Source organism: Sylvia atricapilla, chromosome 17, assembly GCF_009819655.1.
Source record: "Sylvia atricapilla isolate bSylAtr1 chromosome 17, bSylAtr1.pri, whole genome shotgun sequence".
Taxonomy (NCBI): domain Eukaryota; kingdom Metazoa; phylum Chordata; class Aves; order Passeriformes; family Sylviidae; genus Sylvia; species Sylvia atricapilla.
Genome location: NC_089156.1, coordinates 6925271 through 6945727, shown reverse-complemented (window position 1 = coordinate 6945727; position 20457 = coordinate 6925271). Strand labels below are relative to the sequence as shown.

The window sequence follows — 20457 nt, the reverse complement described above, 5'->3', positions numbered from 1 at the left end:
TGTTTAAAACCATTAGTTAAGTGCAATTCTTGTCCTCTAAATGAATTATCACTCTAAATGATGCTGCTGAAACTCTGCAAACCAACAGTGTCCATAAAACAGCAAACGAGATGTTAAAACTGATAAGCACTATTTATATGAAGCAATGTTACTTTAATAATACCTGTTAGAATAGTCTTGAGAAATATCCTCCAAGTATACAAAATATTGTCATTTCAATGTCCAATCCAACTTTGTTGATGTTTACAATAGCCATAATGGTCAGTGGTTTGTGTCTAATGTGATTTAAGTGGACAAAGATATTCCATACCTAAATTTGCATATTACAAAAATACAGTGGTGGTAAATCTAATACATAGCTGTAGACACTAACACTACTCAGCTCAAATATTTTGTTCCTGTGCTTGTCAGTTTTCACAACCTCAGGTTTATTTCCTTAATCTTACTTGCACCAGCTGCTTACTTAAGAAGCACCTTGTTTCCACACGAACTGGAGTCTGAGAAATCACTTACATGTAGAATCCACTCTACTGCTCATTACTTCAAACTTTTCTTCCTCAAGCAAAATAATTCTCATCTGTTGCAGTTTTGGTTAGCTCCTTGTTCTGAAAATGATACATCGTCAAAGCTTTATTTAAGGTTGGTGAAAAAAAGGGTAAAAAAAATCCTCTTCTTTCTATCTTAAAGAGTAATTCTAGGTAAATCTAAGAATTAGGAAGATCTTTAAAGTAGATCCTAAATAAACCATCATAAAATAAAATATAATCCTTTATGCACACCTCACTTCACTGAACTAGTGTAAGTTTACACATTACCTCAGCAATGCCAAAACACTTTGAAATTAGTTTGACTAATCAAAATTAAAACATTGGCTTGCCACGGACACCTCAGAAAATACAGGTTGCTAGAAACAACTTGGAGCAGCCAGGACAGATGAGTGTCCTGGGAACAGGAGGGTGTAAATAAAGACAGCAGTGGGAAGTTAACTGGAGAGGTTTGGGGTTGTTTAAATAATCACCCACTGTTTAAGAGTCGGCACTGAAAGACAATGACAATTTGTACAGATCAAAACCCAGTAGGGCAGTTTATAATGTAATCTCCACCGCGGTTTCCATTTCTACACAAATAGGTGCAATTTAATATTACTAAGGCGTCAAGCTGAGTTTTCTGAACCCTGATTCAGACTCTTTCCTTTAGAGAAAGGTTTTCACTGAGTTATGTGAAGGAATGCACTGAGATGGAGCAGCACAAGGCCCAGCACTGCAGTGGGAAGTCAGGGTTCAGCACAACTCATCCTGAGCCACACACAGCATCCACCAGAGGACAACACTCAAACTGGTAACAGCACTTAGCAACAAAATCCAAAGGACTACTCAGACTCTTATTTTTTCCCCTTTACATACAGATATTCCTTGAGCAGGTTGCATCAAAATTAAGAATTTACAACATTCTCCTATCTGCATAGTGTTGAGAACAATTTTAATTTTCTGAGGTTTTGCTATCACTGAGAACTTGTGTTTGATACAAGCTACCTTATTATACAGGAAAAAAATTGACATTTAGTGTTAAAACACAACAAATTGGGAGAGTTTGCAGTTTGTGAATGAGACATTTAGTGTTACTAATACATACTTACTCCTGAAGAAAAATCCCCCAGGAGATTAGTGTAGTCTTCAAAATAATTAACATGGAATCCAGAGAGAACTAATTTGAATTAATTCCTATTATAAGCAGACTTCTTTAAGACATGAACTAGCTGTTAAGAAAATACTATTTTGATGCTTGTCAAAATTTAACCATTTTTAAGTTGAATTCCTCACTCAGGAGTCCTCAGACATTCAGACCTTCAGCACATACACACCAAATCATTTGGACCACCAAAGGCTGGATCACTTAGCCTGGCTTTATAGTGTCTTCCTAAACCTGAAGCAAGCAGGAAATTTGTAGAATTGCAGACTTTAGCACCCAACAATGCTTTATTAACCCTGTTGTATTTTTCTTCTTCATTAAAGAATGGACTAGAACTTTTTAAAAATCTTCACTTGGCAGTCCATTTACCTATAGGCAAGTTAAATGATTATAATGACTTGCACAAAAAATAAGCCTTGTATCACTGCGATAAATTTTAAAAATACTTACTGATTTTTAATGTGCAGAACAGCTAAAGGGACCAGTACACTGAATGACCATCCTTTAGTTTAGAAGGACTAAAATATCCTTCAGCCAAATGTTACCCAGAGAAATTATTTTACTGAGTAGTCTCTCTTAACTTTGCTCTTGAGACTGCAGACTTGCAAGGATGGTTGCAATCCATGAACTGTCAACACAGATCAGTTAACCTAAACAGGAGTGGCAATGTCTTGAAGTCATTTAAGCATGCTGAAGTAAGAGGGGAAGAAGAGAGGGTAATAACATTAAGCAAGAGTCATCAATAACTAATATTAAGACAAATTAAGTCACTCAGATGCTGTCCTCCCCTTCTGTACACTGTTTGACAGTGAAATGCAACTCACCCATTTTGCTGCCTTCATCGCTTTGCCCCTGCAGACTAAAAAGGCATTCCCAAGTAAGAGTTCTCAAAATAAAAAGCAAATCCTTTAAATGAAAACTTAAGTTTATTTTGAAATTTTTAAGTCATTTCTATCAATTTAGACACAGCTTGACATTATCAGATCATTTACAGTGATTCATGGATAAAGATTTGGCTTTTACATTCAAATGTTAAATACTTCAAAATAGCTTTGTTTTGTTATTTCCAAACCAGAAACACTAAAGAGCATTTTATTTTGCCTTTCAACCATCTTTGTTAATTAACAGACTTTTGATATCTGCTGTAGTTGAAGAGGAATGTGCAAAACACCAAAGGAATTATTTTGTTTGAATGAAGTGAGTACCTTAAGTACAGTTCCAGATTTAAGACTCGTTCACTGTAGCCTCAAAAGGCAGTGCTAAGAAGACATGATTTATTTTTAAAAAATATTTCTTCCTCACGTAGACTGCAGAACCTGATTGAGTTAAAAGCCTCTTTATGAAGACAAAAAGGTCTTGCTATCCTGTGTTAACATCATTCAGTCTTACAGTTTACCAAGTTTTGTCCAGTTTTCATAATTATTTTGGAAACTATTATAAAATTTCACCTCTATCCTAATACAATCTTTGTATTAGTGGTTAATAACAAAATTCAATTCATCTATCAGACTTAATTGTGTTGATTTTATTGCTTACTATAGTTTATTTTCTTACTCTCTAGCACTAATTTGAAATTGGATAAGCAAAAAACACTTGCAGGGAAGAGATTTTACCAGTTTGCCCATTCTGGCAGGGAGGGTGTCCCTCAGGCATGTGCACCATAATTAACTGTTCCAAAGTGAATTCCAGCCTGCTGCTCTCCAGGAGGGACAGCCTCCCTACCCAACATCTGAGAAGTTCAAAACTCCTCCAGTTTGTAAAACATGAGCTCCAAAGCCCTGGGGTTAAAAAGGCAAGGGAAATCTCACAGGAAGGTACTCAATCAGCTCGGATTCCTTTGCACACACCTCAGCAGAACAGGCTGCTCCTGCCTTTGGTCAGCAAGCAGCACCATGGAAGATCTGGGACAACAGGAGGAGCTTTCTGCTAGAATCAAGCATTTGTACTATGAACAAATTTGGGGCGGGGAGGAAGCACAGATTTTGCTTTGTGAGAGGAAAATGCTTCTCAAATCTAACATAATAAATTTCATCCCCCACCTTTATTTTCACCATCTGATGGATCAGCAGCAGCAGTGTGCCAGGATTGCTCTTATTGCCTGATTCCAGAAGACTGCTGCATTTCAAGAAGTACAGGCACATTCCCTGCTCAGGTACACACAGCAGCAGGTGTGAAAGGTCTGTTAGATTACAGTTTAGAAGCCATATAAGAAACACAAATGCAATCCTAATCTTCCCTGCTGACAAAGTCTGTTAACCTGCTTAATCCACAGGAATGATGATATGTAGCTCAATTAAACAAGTGTATTCATAAGCCTTTACAGTATACAGAAAACTCAGTTCTGTCCCCTGATGCTGTTTTCAAGTTTGTTTTATTCACTCTTTTGGATGACTATAAATAAGTGTTTCCACTATGGAAAAGAAAGTCAGCACAGTACATTTTCATGACCAGGGAATGAATTTTTCTGAAGACACCTTCCCAAGGGCAAAAGCTTAGAAAAAACAATGTGAATGTTAAATTCAGTTCCATATAAAGTCCCTTGTAGAAATTAAAAAAAAAATATAACCAACAAAAAAAAAAAGGAAAAAAAAAAATGTAAAGGAAAAACTGCAAGGCCCAGGATGATTTTATTGCTTTTCTTCAGTTTTTTCCTTGGTCTCTTTCTTCTCAGATTCTCTGCTCTCTTCCTTTACAGAAAGCTCTTCTAGTTTTTCAGCAACTTTATCAGCACTATCATTTTTGTCTGTGCCTGCTAAAAGATTGGTTAGGAAAAGTATTACATACAGGCAGTAATGGATTTTGCTGTTAGAAAGAGTAAAGAAATAGAGGGTGAAGGGGGTGGGGAGAGACAGCTGGTATTGGACAAAAATAAAGGTATTCTTCACTGACCACTGGAGTGACTCATTCCATTTCTTTTCCTCTAGTAATTACTTCAGATGTCAGAATTCAAGAAACACCACTCATATACGTTAGTCACTACATCTGGCCTGCTGTACTGCTACCAATAAAGTATCCAGACAAGTCCTTAGCTTCTTGTCATCCTAACCAAAAAAAAGCAAAGTCAAGTTCCCCAGTTTGAAATTGGGGCATAGGAATTCTTATGACTGGAAAACTCCAATCTAAGTATCTTGAAGAATGCTGACTGCAGACCACTGGTATCTATATTTAAAGACAGAAAAGTTGGTTTTATTAACATGGTGAGATACTCACCAAGGCAATTCTAAAGGGAGGTGCAGTAATCCATTAGAGACTTGTGAACAACCTCACACACTAATAACTATAAAAAACATTAAGTATTATACTTGCATGATTATACATTTGTGAAATTTGGGAAAGGGACCTGGAAAGAAGAAAGAGCACTTTGGTTGCAGTGTTCACAGTTCATTTGTTCATTATAAGCCATAAATATTTCCTTGGCAGCCTCTCCAAAGCAGCCATGTCCCAACAGCAACTGTAACAGCCTTCCACAGGAAAGAAGGCCATCGTCACTCCTGTGAGCTCTTACTCTTGCAGACAGAAAAGCACCTGAACTGAAGGCTGCAGTTCAGCACAGAGTGAGTCTGCTGGAACACAACACTACAGGGTGCTATAACCACTCACACAGCTCAGAAATGTGGCACCAAGTACACTGAGACTGTCTTACCTTTCTTTGCTGTCTTGCCTACTTCATTCCTGCATTCTTCAAATTTTGCCTTGAATTTCTGTGCATCTGTTTCGGTGAAGATAAAATATTTTTTCATTACTTTTACTGCCTCACAACACTGAATACTTCTAATCTTGAAGAAAGACACCCCAGGAGAAGCTTTGTGTAAACAAAATTTGTAGGGACTTATGAAGTAATCTAGATCATACAAGTTGCAAAATTCTTCAATCACATCTCTGTGAAAAAGCAATTAATCTTCTTCAGCAAGTTTACTGAAACAGCTTATTTTGCAAAATACTTAAAATGTAATAGCAGCAGGAGCTGTTTTGTAGTTATTGCAACTCACAGCTGTCTGTAGCCTAAAGGAATAAGAATATGATGTCAGAGACTGCTAATACAACTATCTGTATGCAAAAGACTGAATATTAGCTTTGAACTGCTATCCTTGCCTAAAAGTCTTCCACAACTTGACCATAACTGGGAGCTCATAGCATCAGCAAAGGAAGATAATGCCTGTTTCACCAGTACAGCATTCAGACTCTGTACCTGAGGGCTATTCATCACTGCAAGAGCCAACAATGCACAATCTTCATTATGTTCTGGTCTAAGCCACCACTTTATTTAACAATCATTCAAAGCAGCTGATCAAATTCCAATAATGTTTCCTCATAAGTAATACAAGCAACAAGGGACTGGGCAAGGAGCTTCCTGACACCAGAAAGGCCAAGGTGGTACTAGCCTGGTATCCCAGGCTGGTCTGGCTGACCACAGGAGGTCACTGTTGCCCCACAGGAATTCTGAAGGAGCTTTGGAACTAGTGCAGGAAGTGTTTTGATTCCTTTTCAAGCATCTCAAACAGGAGAGACACCTGAAGGACAAACTTGTATCATCTGCTTAGTCAGTACTGCAAAGGGCAGACAGGAAGAAAGGACTACTCCCTCAAGACAGGACATTCAATAAGCTGAGCAGAAAGAGGGGAAGACTTTTCAGAGATGAGCAAACAGTCACCCTTTCATTTCCTACTTGGTCATGAAGCAAGCACTGAGCAGGTGGACCAGAAAGGTCTATTTGGCTAAACAAAATTACACTGGAGACTTAAGGCAAGATAGACTAAGTTCTTTCCTGATATCGTCATATCCATCAAGTTTTAAAATATACAACCACTTTATGATCCATCTAGTATGTAAGGAGAAAAGGAGCATACCACACTAAACCTGTGTGGCAAATTGTAAAGCAAGAAATGCAACACATTTTCATTTTGCTTCTTAAAAAAAAACCAAAAACCCAACCAACAACAAAACAACATAAACCTCCTCTGCCTCCAAACACTTCTTTGATTTAATCCTAGCTGATCCATTACTAGAGTTACTTTTCTGGTACTCAGTGTAGTCACTCCAGAAAAACCCATCAACTAGTACGATGGGTCTGACTAGCACTTTTTACTGAGGGTTCCATTTCATCAAAACAAAGAAGATAGATACTACACACTTCATTAAAAAAAAAGGAAAAACCAACCCAGATATGCTGCTAATGCAGACAGACCAGAAATATCAGGTCAAGATTTCCTTGTTTCTAATGCAAAAAATCTAAATTTAACTACAACTGAGCACCTGAATTACATTAAAGTAAGCTGTATACAAGTCTCTTAACTGCCTTTAATTTTATTCTAATTGGCATTAGACTTAGATGAAATGGCTTAGTTTAAAAGAGTGCCTAGGGCAGAAACCATACAAATATTACTGCAGACATAATTACTACACTGTTTGTCAACAGATACGGTTAAGTGATTAGAGACTTCTCTCAGATAAAAAATTAATTAGCTAACACTACCATACAGGGGTGAGATACAGCACATCTCCAACAAGTGTTTAGAGCAGCATTTAGACAAGCAGGGTAACATAACAGTTCACAGTCAGTGTAAGCTCAGTGCCAGTCCACTCACTCTCTGCGTTTAGAAATCGGATTGCCAGAAGTTCAGGCTTGGGGCTCTCATCTGCAAAGTCAGCATGTGTGTTCCAGACCCAGGCCCTGTCGCTCCCAGCATTAGGCTTCAACTCCATTAAGGGTGTGACTGAAAGGAAAGCATTAAAAGATGTACAGAGCACAATAGCAAAGGTTTTCCACACCAGCCTCCAGAAATCTCAAGTGACAACGGGCTGTGATGGATATGTAAAGCACTTGACACAGAATTACTTTGGGATAAATACAAAACAGGAGTGTTCATATATATTTTTTCCTTACATTGCCAAATAAAATTATGCAAGGCCAGTACTGTGTGAGAGAATGCTGGATCCACTACTGTTAGGAAAAAGAGTTGGAACTAGTTTTTGCTTAAAACAGATGACTGTGATACCAAGAGATGCAGTCACTGAGCACAACTCTGAAGTACAGGCAAATGACTTAGGAGGAAAAGGCATCCAGACAGACAAACAACACTCATTCTTCTTCTGCACACCAAGACTACTACCAAAATTAATTTTAAAAAGCACTATTTCTTCAATTAGTCATCAGGTTAATTACCTCACCCCATCAGTTTAAAGCTGTACAACAAGATAATAAAGAATTTTGCAGTGCTGTAAAGGGTACACAATGTCTTTTCAATCTGTTTGTTCCCTCTCAGTAAATGGGGCCCTGTCCCTCCAAGACACTACAATTACCTCACCTGACTGACTGGAGAAGTTGAAATGTTACTTCCCACAGTACCTTAAGACTTTTTACACTACAGACATGCAAAGTGTAAGCAGGGTTTTTTTCCTCCTTGAGCCCTGTCTAGTTCAGGAGAAATCTGAAGACTCTACTCCCTTCCTTGCATTTTTAGTATCTAGAGATCAAATACATTTTGCTCCATTTAATGCTTGGCAAAAATGAAGACAGTTCTTTTGTCTGACTGTGAGTCAGCATAAATTCAATAAACAAATCTATATGGAGAGCAGCTTTTCCAGGAAAAAAAACCCCAACTAAACAAATTTTGACATGAATACTATAAATTTATCAACTCATAGCATGTTTTGCTATGTGCAATATTTATCTCCCTCAGCAAAAGGTTTATTCCTGCTGGTTGGTGGCATTCTTGAGGTCTGCATTAAGCTACTTCTTATTTCAACTTATCTAAATGTAGTTTAACTCCATGGAACACTATAGACTCCTGTATAAAAATCTGAGTATCACCAAATTGGTCTCCTTGTTGTAAATTGTGCTGACTTTCAAGTCTGTCTTGCTCTTTAATTTTTTTTTTTTTAATTCAAAGATGATTCTTTTTTGAATGAGTCAGCCCAATATAGCATGTTCATTTCAGTTTATTGCACAAGCAGAGAAAGGCAGACTCAGATTTGCTTGGCACCTCATTCTCTGTTTTCTGATGGTTAAGGATTGGCTTTGGAAACTCAAATATTTAGCTCAAAGTAATAAATTATTACATCATGATTTTTCTCACTCTTACAAAAGCAAGCCAGCATACATTAAATTTTTATTCCAAACAGTATTAAGGCCTACATATTCTACACTCTATTAATCATTAAAATAAAGCACACACACACACAGAGGAAGCAATCACAATGCCTGTTTATCACAACTAAATTTTAAAGTGACTTTAGTTAGTCTTACAGCACTATCAGAGTGTGAAGGAAAAAACCTCCAGCTTCTTGCCATTAATAAAAATAACCCCTAATGGTTTTTGATGCCTGAAATCTGGTATAAAGAGTAAGAGACGACCACACTTAAATCCTACAAGCTTATTTTTTAAAATCAAGAGTAAGTATAGCAATGTATAACATACTGTAATGGTTTGCACAGATTTTTAGGGTTTTATCCCTCCTCATGAGGAGGCGAATTGTTCCCTTCTCCTTGTGTTTCAGGAGTTTCACATCACCAGTTCCTCGTTCTTTCCATTCTGGAAGGTCATTCTCAGATGCAAACCGGAAAAGCTTTGCTCGCCTTGGGGAACAGAAAATGTAATTAGTCTGCAAGTATTAAAACATTTATAAAACTCCACACCTGTGCAAACAGCACAGTTCTGTTTAAAAGCCACACACAAGAAGAAAACAATTCCTTTAATAAGATCCCCTGTTCTACTTCAATATACACATTCAGAAACTGATATGATAAATTAAAATCTAATAATAAAATATTAGGAATTATGCAATAACTGTACTAAAATTCAGCAGGTTCTGGACACTCTTAGGGGATGATAAACATATTTGGTGTAGGCAACCTTTTAAATTCATGTAACTAATTAACAGGTTTTGCTATAGCTGGAGTTCACCACACTACCTGTCAGAAACTGACCATCACTTTAGTTATTATCAGAATCTGTACAAGGAGAACTCAAACCTCTTTTCTAGATGAGCAATACCATTCTGTGATTAAATAAAAGCAGAATTTTTTGAACCTATTTAAAGCAATCACATCAGGGATCAAATTCAAAACGCTTCTTAAGCCTTTAGACTACATTTTTCTTCAGGCAGATCAAGCCATCCTGATTTGACAGTAAGCATAACCTAAGGACAAACTGTGCTGGAGACAACAGACAGGAACTGCCACAAATGCCCCAACACTGTACTGCAGCTGTTGCTTTCATTATTTCAGTACCTTGTCCATCACCCTTTACCCAGGGATGCATGGCAGCAACACCACATACATCTCATTTCCTCCCTCCCAAGACACTTGTTTCCCATTCTGTGATCACTATTTCAATAATTATTACCTAGTTATTGTCTTTTTTTATGCAAACAATGCTAAAGCCAGAATTGTACTATCAGCTCCCTTCTAAGGTTCCAGACTTCATTTCCTTGGGCCAGCATCAATAACTCCCCACTCAATCTCTGCCACCACAGTGCAGCCAAGTCAGATTACCCCTTCTTACAGAGACCGCTGTGAGTTATGCAGCTTTTTATAAACACTGCCAAGTTTAAGCCTAATGAACATTCAGATAATAGTGAGAAACATTCTACTCACATCTTAAAGAGTTCTTCCTCATCCTCTTCCAGAGTTTTTATTTCTTGCTCTGGAAGGGAAACTATGGGTTCAAACTGAGGATCATGGATAGAATCATCTGCATTTTCAGTAGAAGTATCGTGCTCCTCATGTGCTTCCTGAGGAGAAGAAAACACAAACTTGCTATGTGCCAAACCCTGAGGTATGCACATCTGTCTTTAAAACATTTATGACTTTTCTGCAACTAGATCTTAGTAACTGAAATACCCCATAACAGTAAAGAAATATGACTACACCTGAAAACAAACGATTTTCAGGTCAACATACAGTTACACTAAGAAACAAGAGTTTGCAGTGCTAGGTGTTTTAATTCTACTACTCATGAATTGTGGAGAGGCTTGGCCTTGGAGTAATAGCTCTTGGTTATGGAAAAATAATTTCTTCAACGTTGTGTTTTAGGCTAGTAAACCCCTACTATTTCTTAGTACCTAATGACCCATTGTTAATGGGGAAATTAGAAATAAACCCACACAACAACCACCTAACCCAGCTTAAGGGACACATTGCATCCTGAGTTCATCATTCTGACTTATGTATTAGAATCACCCACATTCAATACAGTCAAAGATATTTAGAGGCACAGCTGTAATATCCATTAAATAATTTAGGCTTCTTGCTTATTCCCCTCAAGGAACTTTAGGTTACAGGTAAATGCCCAAAATAATTCTTTCTATTTAAGTTATTTAGGAATCTGTCAGAGCATTCATTAAGCATAAGAATGGTTTTTACTATGTGACTAGTAGGTAAATGATAAACATCTCTAGTACTTCATACATATGGACTACTAAGAAGCACTCAGCACACAAGTCTAGGAGGCAGATTCATATGCAAGTTTCCCAAAGCCACAGAACAGCTATCTCAGGTCAAGGGAACTGATTTGGGTTTGGGTTTTGTTTTTTTTTTTTTTTTTTTTGTTGCTGCTTGAGTAACAGAAAGGAAAAACACAAAGACATTTAAATAATATTTTTACTTTACAAATGGAAGAGTCCACTCTTATAGGCTCTATTCACAATGGCCTTTACAGAGCACGTATACACCATGCGTGCATAAAGCAACAGAAATAAAGCAGCCTATTTTTACCAAATAGCAAACAAAAGAAAAGACGGGGCAAGACAAAATTAGATAAAAATGGTGCAAAATAAAATCTAGTTATCGATAACGTCACACAAGCTATCTCCAGTTTTATATCCCCAGTGTTCCAGCACGGGGAAAAAAAAGCCAGAATGGCGTTACTTCACATCTGTTTCCAAAAAACAGGAAAAGAAACGTTAGCCAAACTTTTATACACTGTATCCATGTGTGTAAGTAGCACATCCCGCGTGGCAATTAATCATCCGTTCTGCGCCTGAGCAATTCATGACACAGACCACGAGAAACAGCCGGTTCCCAGCAGCCAGATGCGGGAAGGCGGACCCCGTTATCACGATACGATCCCGGCCCGCCGCGACACAGAGCACGTGGGCAACTGCTGCGGCACGAGGGGTCCGGCCGGGCCGGGGGAGGGGCGGGAACAGGAGAAGAAAGGAGGGAAACGGGGAGAAGAATTCCCCGAAAGATCCCGGGTGGCTGGGGCTCCCTCACGCCGGGGAAGGGCTCAGGCGGGCGGAGGGCCCGGGCCGAGCGGCCACACGTGCCCGGAGCGGCCGCAAAGCCCCGGCCCCGCGGGCGCGGCCGCTCCGGCCCCCAGCAAGGCCCAGCAGCCGTCCTCCTCCCCGCCGGGCCCTGCCCGACCTCGGCTCCCCCCGCCCGCGCCCCACCTGTTTCCGTTACCCCCCCGCCCCGGCCCCCGGTGCCGCCCTCTCCGCCCCGCCGCTCCCGGCCCGTTCCCGGCCCGCGGCCGCCCCTCACCGCCGTGTCCGCCATGGGCCCGGTCGCCGCGCTCCGCTCGCCGCTTCCTGCCGCGCGCCCCGCCCGCCTTTACCTCATTCCCGCAGCCCGCGCCGCGCCGCCGCAAGGCCCGATGGGAGGCGCCCGCTGCCCCCGGCCCCGCGCCCCGCCCCCGGCACGGGCACAGCGCCGCCCGCCGCGGCCCCGTCACACCGGTCCCCCCCATGGGTCCCCGGAACCCGCCCCGGTACCGGCCCTGCCACCGGACCCGGCACCGCCCGCCGGCGCGGCCCCTCCCGCCCCCGAGAAAGGGTTTTGTTGTCCCGTGTCCCAGGCGCTTTTCCCATCACCCCCCGCGCCATGGCGGCGGCCGCCCGCGTCCCGGCCCAAGATGGCGCGCACGTGAGGGAAGCGGTGATGTGTGAGCTGCTGGTTTTTGTGTGTTTAAGGGCCGCTGGCGCTCTCGGGCGCGACGAGGGGCAGCGCTGAGGGGCAGCGCTTAAAGAACAATCAGGTTATTCCTCTGCCGTCATTCTGCTCGCAGCGGCCCGCCCGTGAGGCCGCGGCCCCGCCCCGGGAGGTGCGCGGGGTGGCCGAGGGGCTGGCGGGGCCATGGCGGAGGGAGGCGATCGCTGCGACCCCGAGCGCGACACGGCTCCTCTGGCGGCGCCTGGAGATGGGGCCGAGCCGGACCGCCAGGCCGGGGAGGAGTCCGCGGAGAGCCCCGACGTCTACAGATACATTAAGGGAGATTTGTTCACCTCCGAGATCTATAAAGTAGAGATACAGAACCTGCCCAAGTACATTGGGTTTAACGATGTGAAAAAGTTCCTTGCCAAGTACGGGCTCAATCCTCACAAGATAAAACTCTTCGGGAAGCAGACGTTCGCCTTCGTGACGTTCAAGAGCGAGGAGGAGCGGGACAAGGCCATGCGGGTGCTGCACGGCGCGCTCTGGAAGAGCCGCCACCTCAGCGTGCGCCTGGCCAAGCCCAAAGCCGACCCCATCGCCAAGAAGAGGAAGCAGGAGGAGGATTCGGAGCAGGGAGAGGCGAAGCGCCCCGCTCCCTGCGGAGAGGAGCCCCTGAGCAAGCGGATCGCCGACGTGGTGACCCCGCTGTGGAACCTGCCCTACGAGGAGCAGCTGGCCCAGAAGAAGCAGGAGTGCGAGCAAGTGCTGCAGAAGCTGACAAAGTAATTCCTGTTTGTAATGTAATGTGTACAAGACTTGGCCTTGTGATGGGATATAGCTAATTGACACCCATTGATACCTCTAAACTGAAGTGAGTTAGAGGTAGGTCAAAACTCGGATCTCCTGTCAGAGTAATTACAAGACGATCTGAGATGCTACAGCCTAAAAGCTGTTCCATCTGACAAAACTTGCTTTCGATGTTCTTAGTCAGCTTCAAAAGATTGCTTAATGAAGGGAAATTGGCGTTAAAGTCTGTTGATCTATAAGCAGAAGAATGTTTCTGCCCGTAAAAAAAAGGCCTTGTCACATGGTGTAACAGAGACTCAATCTGTAGAGCTGGCAAATTACTACTAGCATTTTCTCTTTTAAAATCCCTTCAAAATTTTATGCCTGGTCTTTGGAGATCAAAGCATCACTTCTGTCTCTTGCCTTGGATAAAACTGGCATTAATTACCATGCATGGGTACATTGATAAATCCAGTACATAACCATTATAACTACATTTAACCCTTAGTTTTTCAGGTTACAGCTCTTACAGAGTTGGAGAGGGTTTGCCTGGTAAAAAATTCCTGAAGAAACAGTTTTCCATGTGATAATCTGGTCCTTTTTTTTTGTGCCCTGTACAAAAAAGATGTCTTGTGCAACTCTTGACCTCAGTTTTTCTAAATGTGTGCTTTACACTTTTCCTTTCTGATTTGGGCAGGGAAATAGGAAATAACAACAGAGCTTTATTACCCTGGCTGTTCCTACAGAAGCAGAAGTTTAATAAATTATGTTGCCCAGTGGAGGGAGTGAAAGCATCACCCTTACAGGTAATGTAATCTCAGGTAAAGTGTGGAACAGGGTTAATGAGCTGAGGGTTATGTTCATTAATTGGTCTTGAGAGACAGTGGACAAAATTAGTATTCAACTTCATCTTGTAATAAATGATGGGGTTTAGATGTTGTTGCCTTTCATGTAAATACTGTGTGGAAATACTGACAGGAAGCAGAGAAATTGATAACTGGCTATTATAACTTTAAAATGGATACACTGTCCTTGCAAGCCTGTGTTGTAAGCTAATACATTCCTCAACAGAGGCAATATTATGCTTTTTAAAAAACAAGATTTACTAATACCTTTTCATTATTACTGTTAGTTCCCACACATTAAAATCCATGAATATCTTCTATATGAGCTAAATGTCCATTTTAAAATGCATTTAACCACATGGGATTTGTTTCAGGAGAAACTTGGCATGTACAAATAAATACTGTGTAAATATCTTACATAACTTTATTTTAAATCTAGACTGAATATCGCAACAAATGTGAGTTCTTGATTGGGATTGGTGTAAATCAAGAAGACAAAACTGTGGGTTGTCGTCTTGGCAAATATAAGGGTGGTACATGTGCTGTAGTGGAGCCATTTGATACTATTCACATTCCTGCTATTGCCAAAAAAGTAGTAAAAGCTTTCCAAGACTACATAAGGTGAGCATAAGTAAAGTGAGTTATCCATAAAGGTTTTGATATCTTAATCAAAAATATTTATAAATTGAACTAGTGTTTGTTCTGAGCTGTAAGATCTAAGATACACCCGTCTCAAATTTCAGTGGTTCTGTTTCCACCTTGTGCCTGCATCATGGGGAGTTTTTCCCTTGCTCCTGCTGAGCTGCCCAGAGATGGGGGCAGGTACCAGCTGAACACAGCTGCTTTGCAAGCAATGGGATGTGTACGTCTGCAGTAAAAAGTGTGTGTTACTCAGGAGCTTCTTCCAGTAACTGCAAAGAAGCACTCAGAAAAACCCTTCTGAAAGGAGGAATTACTTAACCAAGGTCCATTGCTTCCTTGGATGAGGAGAAGAATCATCCTACAGAAAGGAATAAACCAAAAGGTGCCCATTCAAGCAAGAGTACTTTTTTAGAAAAAGGGATGCATTCTTTAAAAAGCAGTTAAATCCACAAAAATGGAAGCCTCAAGAATCATGAAGATGGAAGATTTGAACTTGGTGTGAAGCAGAGAAGCTAACAAAAGCATTATAAAAAGTTGTGTCATTCTCTGAATGCAGTGAGAAGCTGCCTCTTGCCTCCCTAATTTTGCATGGGTTAAAATGGGTAAGAGGATTGTGAGGAGGAGGGACAGATTATTTTGCTTTAGGAGATACTATCCATCAGTCTTTCTTAGCTGGAAGCCATTCTGTTTTTGACAAATCAATGTACCCTCTTTTTGTAGCCAGCATTTTTGCCCGTCACTTCTCACAGTGACCTTTTGATTCACTCTGTTTAATGTCACACAAGGAAAGAATTGTCAGCGTAAGTAACCAACCTTGTGCAAATTGCAGGTCAACTCCCTACTGTGTGTACAGCCCCGAGACGTACGAGGGGCACTGGAAGCAGCTCACGGTGCGCACCAGCCGCAGCGGCCACCTCATGGCCATCGCCTACTTCCACCCCCAGGTACCTCCCTGCCCGGGCACGGGCAGCCCAGCTCACAGCTCTGCAGCTGCTTACCCTTGACCTTGTGCAAAAGAGAAATGGAAGAATTGCTTGGTGTGGTTTACCTTGTTTCCCTGCTCTAATTCTGTTTAGACTGATGTGATAGATGGTAATGGACAAGTAACGTTCTTATGTAAAGCATGCGCTAAATCATATCTTGAAGTCGCTGAAATGATTACTCTCCCTTCTTTCACATGAAAACTTTAGAAACTGAGTAAAGAAGAGCTAGCTGACCTGAAAACCTCTCTGGCAAAGTACTTCACGGAAGGGATGGGAAAGAGCAGTGGTGTTACTTCCCTGTACTTTGTGGAGGAAGGACAGAGGTGAGGGAGTTTGCTTTGGGGGATTTTGGTGGTGGCTGGATTTTTGGTATTTGCGTAGCAGCAGTTGTTACTAATTTGTTAAAGTTACCCACCTTTTTCCACAAGAGACTCCTGAAATTTCCCATTCTGTGGATAAAGGCAGCAAGACTTTCATTGGATGAACCCACTGGCCACTGCTGACTGTCAAGCTATAGAAATGTTTACTGCAGTAGATGAATGTTTGTTATCATCAAGTAACTTCTCCCTTTCTTCCATATTTATGTGAATTTTTCAATCTCCCCATCCTCCATAGAGACAAGGCTCACACCATCTTCATCTAGAGATGGTCCTTGCACACTGTGAGAGATTAATGGCCAAGGAGAGTCTCCAAGAGGAGACGATAAATATTACTGCTTAGGATGTAGCACTACAGTTTGTTGGATGATTACAGCTTTGGTAAAGATTGTAACAAACATGTTTGTCTTCTCTTTTTTGGTTTTGTTTCCCCTTCTCTGTTTTGTCTCCCCATTCCTCCCCTACCCCTAGGAAATCTCCCAATCTAGAAGATTTGCCTTTGGAGCATGTGGCTGGTGATAAGTACATATATGAAGAACTCCTCGGCCTAAAATTTAGAATTTCTCCTCATGCATTTTTTCAGGTAAGGATGATGTGAAGCTGCTCACTTAACTGGATCTGCATGAACGCTCTTGAGCTTGGCTAATGCTGTGGAACAAGATGTTACATACATAGAAATTTAACCTTTTATATATTAGGCGTGATTAAATAGCAGTAAGTGTTATGTTTGGCTGTAAAAGCAGTGAATGACAGTAAGCTTGATTGGCACATTGAAGATGTTTTCTGTTTACTAGTTCATTATCATTTTCCTCCTCTGTCATGGCAGCTTTTTGTAACACCCAACACGCAATAATACAGTTCAGGAGTCTTGGGTTAATAGTTTTTGTTTGCTTTTCCAACACTTATTTCTGCCCTTCCAACACTTGAGAATGTGTTTTTAACATAATGATTTGGTTTTTTTAGAAACAAGAAAACATGCTTTACTAAGACTCATTAAAACATATTTACTGTTTACGAAGAAGTAGATCTATTGGAAACTTAATTTCCCAGGTGAACACACAAGCTGCAGAAGTGCTGTACTCTGCCATCGGGGAGTGGGCACAGCTGAGCCAGGAGAGCACTGTGCTGGACATCTGCTGTGGGACTGGAACCATTGGGATTTCTTTAGCAAAGGTTGGCAATTTCTCTTCCTGGATAGCAGCTACTTTTTAACCTATTTTTACCTCTGGCTACAAGGGAAGAAAATACCTAATGTTTGTAAAATGCAACAGATTATATCTTAATTTTTTGAATTAACTTGTAATTGAGCTGCCTGCAGCTGCTTCACCACATCATTATGAAAGCTCACCCTTGTGTTGAGCAGCCCAGGTAGGAGTCAGTCCCTGTTAATTGCTGATGCTATGAGAAATGGTTACATTCACATATACAGACCACAGAGGGATCTTTTTTTCCTTTGATTCTACAGAGAGTGAAGAAGGTAATTGGAATTGAGCTCTGCCAAGAAGCTGTGCAGGATGCCAAAGCAAATGCCCAGATTAATGGTGAGTTAAGCTGAAACGCTGAGGCCTTTGTTTGGTAAGGAGTGTTGCACAGCCAGTTGTTCTTTGCCTTATCTAAGCAGCCTGGAATTACATGTTGTTGATAGTGATCTTGTCCCATTTAAACACTTAATCGCTCTTGAAAACAAATACCTTGTTCACCTATGAGATCAATTTTCCAGTTGAACAGCTTTTTTTTTTTAATTCTAAAAGTAAAACATTTCTTTCAGTGTAAAAATGAGATAAAACCACAGCTGCCCTCCTGAAGAAAACTTTAACATAGCTGGTGTTTGTGAGCTTTTGCTTTAGTGCAGGTAATGGAAGGTGCTCCAATTACTGTTGTTTAAATGATCTGCAGTTAACAGTGATTCTAGGATAGACTGAACAGTTTGGAGTTTCTGGGGCATCAAAATTTAATATCAAAGGTGAAGAACTAAAAGCTGCTTTGACTAGACAAGTACTCAGATAACGTATTTTCTTTTTGTTACAGAACTGAGTAATATTGAATTTTATTGTGGGAAGGCAGAAGATATTGTTCCTTCCCTAATGAATGTTTTAGCTCCTCAGAACGTGATCACAATTGTAGATCCACCACGAGCAGGGCTGCGTAAGTTCACCAGTTAGGCTTTAAGTTTCTTCTCTTAATGGGTGTTGGGTGGGAAGCCAAAGAAAACACCACAGGGTAAAGTAAGTGGAGGCTTCAGGTACAGCTTGGAGCAACACTGCAGCAGTTTTGTTCATGCTAAAGAGCACCTGGCATTTTTCTGTGAGGCTCTTGCTGCACACAGAACCAGTAAACAGCTGTTGTGGTTTTGATCGTCTAGATTCCAAGGTAATTCTTGCCCTCAGAAGAGCTGAACATCTGAAGAAGCTCATCTATGTCTCCTGCAATCCCAGAGCTGCAATGAATAACTTTGTGGAGTGAGTGTTTCTTGCATTAAGTTGGCTTACTAAATGTGGTAAGAAGAAAACTGGTTTATTGAGGAGGGGGATTGCTGGACTTTTATTTGCAAGCCACATTCCTTGAGGCTTACCTTTCACCAGGAACAGCTGGGAGCTGTGGCAGCTGGCTTGGAATGGTGTTGCCCAATACACTAGTCAGAATGGAAATACTAGGGGTAGCGAATAAACCTATCATGGAATTGAGGCTTGGGGAAGGAGAACCTCTCTGAGAAGAGCAGCAGTAAGGAGCAGCATACTAAAATACTAATCCATTTCTTCCTGCCCTTCTTTCCTTTCCCCATCCAGCCTGTGCCGGGCTCCCTCCAACAGGGTGAAAGGATCCTCGTTCCGGCCAGTGAGAGCCATGGCTGTGGATCTGTTCCCCCAGACCAGGCACTGTGAGTTACTGATCTTCTTCGAGCGGGTGCAGTACACCAACAGCAGCTCTGCAGCAGCACCGGCTGCCAGCGAGGGCACAGCAGCGGCCGGTGGCACCGAGGGCGAGGATGGCATCAGCCCTGCCACTGAGGGGAGCCATGGGGACTGCAGGCCAAGAGAAGGGTCACCTAACTCCTGAGAGACTTGGCACAAACTGCTTTTGCTTTTTAACTGTGTCAGCAACATCACTTCCGTAACATCCAGGTAATAAATCTCTACAACAGAGTGACTGTAAGGCTTCCAACTTATTTCATCATCCTTATTTGAATTGAATTTCATTATCATAGATTCCCAGAAGGGTTTGTGTTGGAAAGGACCTTCATGATCATCTCATAACTACACCTTCCACTTGACCAGGTTGCTCAGAGCCCCATCCAGCCTGGTATTGAACACTTCCAGGGACAGGATATTATGTACAATTAGGCCACATGCTGCTTTTCTCTTCCTGCCTACATACATACATACATATATATATAGAGAGAGAGAGAGATGATGAATTCCCAGAGCAGGTCACCGTGCTACAGAGACCTGCCACATACCTCTCAGTACTTGATCATGCTCTGCCCCCCTATCAAAACTGTGCCACGCTTTTTCAGTAAGCAAGTAAAGATTAACACTTCCATAAAGTCATTTACTTGCTAAATCTTCATTAGGAAGTAAAACTCAGTTTAATAAAAATGCTACACTTTCCAGAGTTGAAGTCAGTCTTACTCTCAGACTGTAGCACCACTGACAGGCCAATAAAGGCTGTAAGTCTCCTACACCATGCACCAAAGCTGAGGTGACTTTTCCTGAGCTGGCCCTCAGCACTGAAAACTGACAGCCAGAACTGAACTGTACCAACACCAGCACCTCACACTGTGCTGCCAGTGCAGCTCCTGGGGGTGAAGACAAACCTGGCTTATCTCTAGGCAGGACTCCCTGCAGCTTCCACTGGACTGATCCACACTACAGAACAGACAGCAACACTCTTAAATCTCAACTTGCTTCTAACATACATTTAATATGACCTAACAACAACAACGTTCTACTACAGCCCATGGCTGTGCTGATACCACAACTTTTCAATGTTTGGTACCTGCACCAAACAGATACAAAACCAGCACTTTGGGTTGTAACATTTCCAGCCTTGCCATGGTTTACATAAATTTTAAAAAAGTTAACTTAATTTCATTCCAAGTGTTTAACCATGTAAACATTCAATTCCTCACCGAAAAAGTGATTCAGTATTTCCATAACCAAGGAGGCTGCACTGATCTAATTTCTCTTTAGAAATACCTAGAGGACTTGAAGAACAGGAATTCCTTTCTCTAGATATGCTTAAGCTATCATAATACTGATCAC

At 41.5% G+C, this 20457-nt stretch overlaps 2 protein-coding genes and 1 non-coding gene across 3 annotated transcripts; 1 reads left to right on the top strand and 2 right to left on the bottom strand.

Moving 5' to 3' along the window:
• Nucleotides 1–2596: 2596 nt before the first annotated feature.
• RANBP1 (RAN binding protein 1) lies at nt 2597–12277 on the bottom strand. Its single transcript, XM_066331445.1, has 6 exons — nt 12173–12277; nt 10286–10422; nt 9108–9265; nt 7275–7403; nt 5333–5398; nt 2597–4441 (listed from the first exon to the last, which is right to left on the bottom strand). Exons 1-6 carry the CDS (start codon nt 12185–12187, stop codon nt 4317–4319), a joined length of 630 nt encoding a protein of 209 aa, XP_066187542.1. The 5' UTR covers nt 12188–12277; the 3' UTR covers nt 2597–4316.
• Nucleotides 5122–5253, bottom strand: LOC136369149 (small nucleolar RNA SNORA77). The gene has a single exon (XR_010744964.1). It is a non-coding gene; the product is annotated as a small nucleolar RNA SNORA77 (small nucleolar RNA).
• A 187-nt stretch (nt 12278–12464) lies between the features above and the next one.
• Nucleotides 12465–19340, top strand: TRMT2A (tRNA methyltransferase 2 homolog A). Its single transcript, XM_066331444.1, has 11 exons — nt 12465–13344; nt 14046–14154; nt 14633–14814; nt 15665–15779; nt 16026–16141; nt 16667–16778; nt 17246–17368; nt 17661–17736; nt 18224–18340; nt 18558–18654; nt 18982–19340. Exons 1-11 carry the CDS (start codon nt 12764–12766, stop codon nt 19250–19252), a joined length of 1899 nt encoding a protein of 632 aa, XP_066187541.1. The 5' UTR covers nt 12465–12763; the 3' UTR covers nt 19253–19340.
• Nucleotides 19341–20457: the final 1117 nt, after the last annotated feature.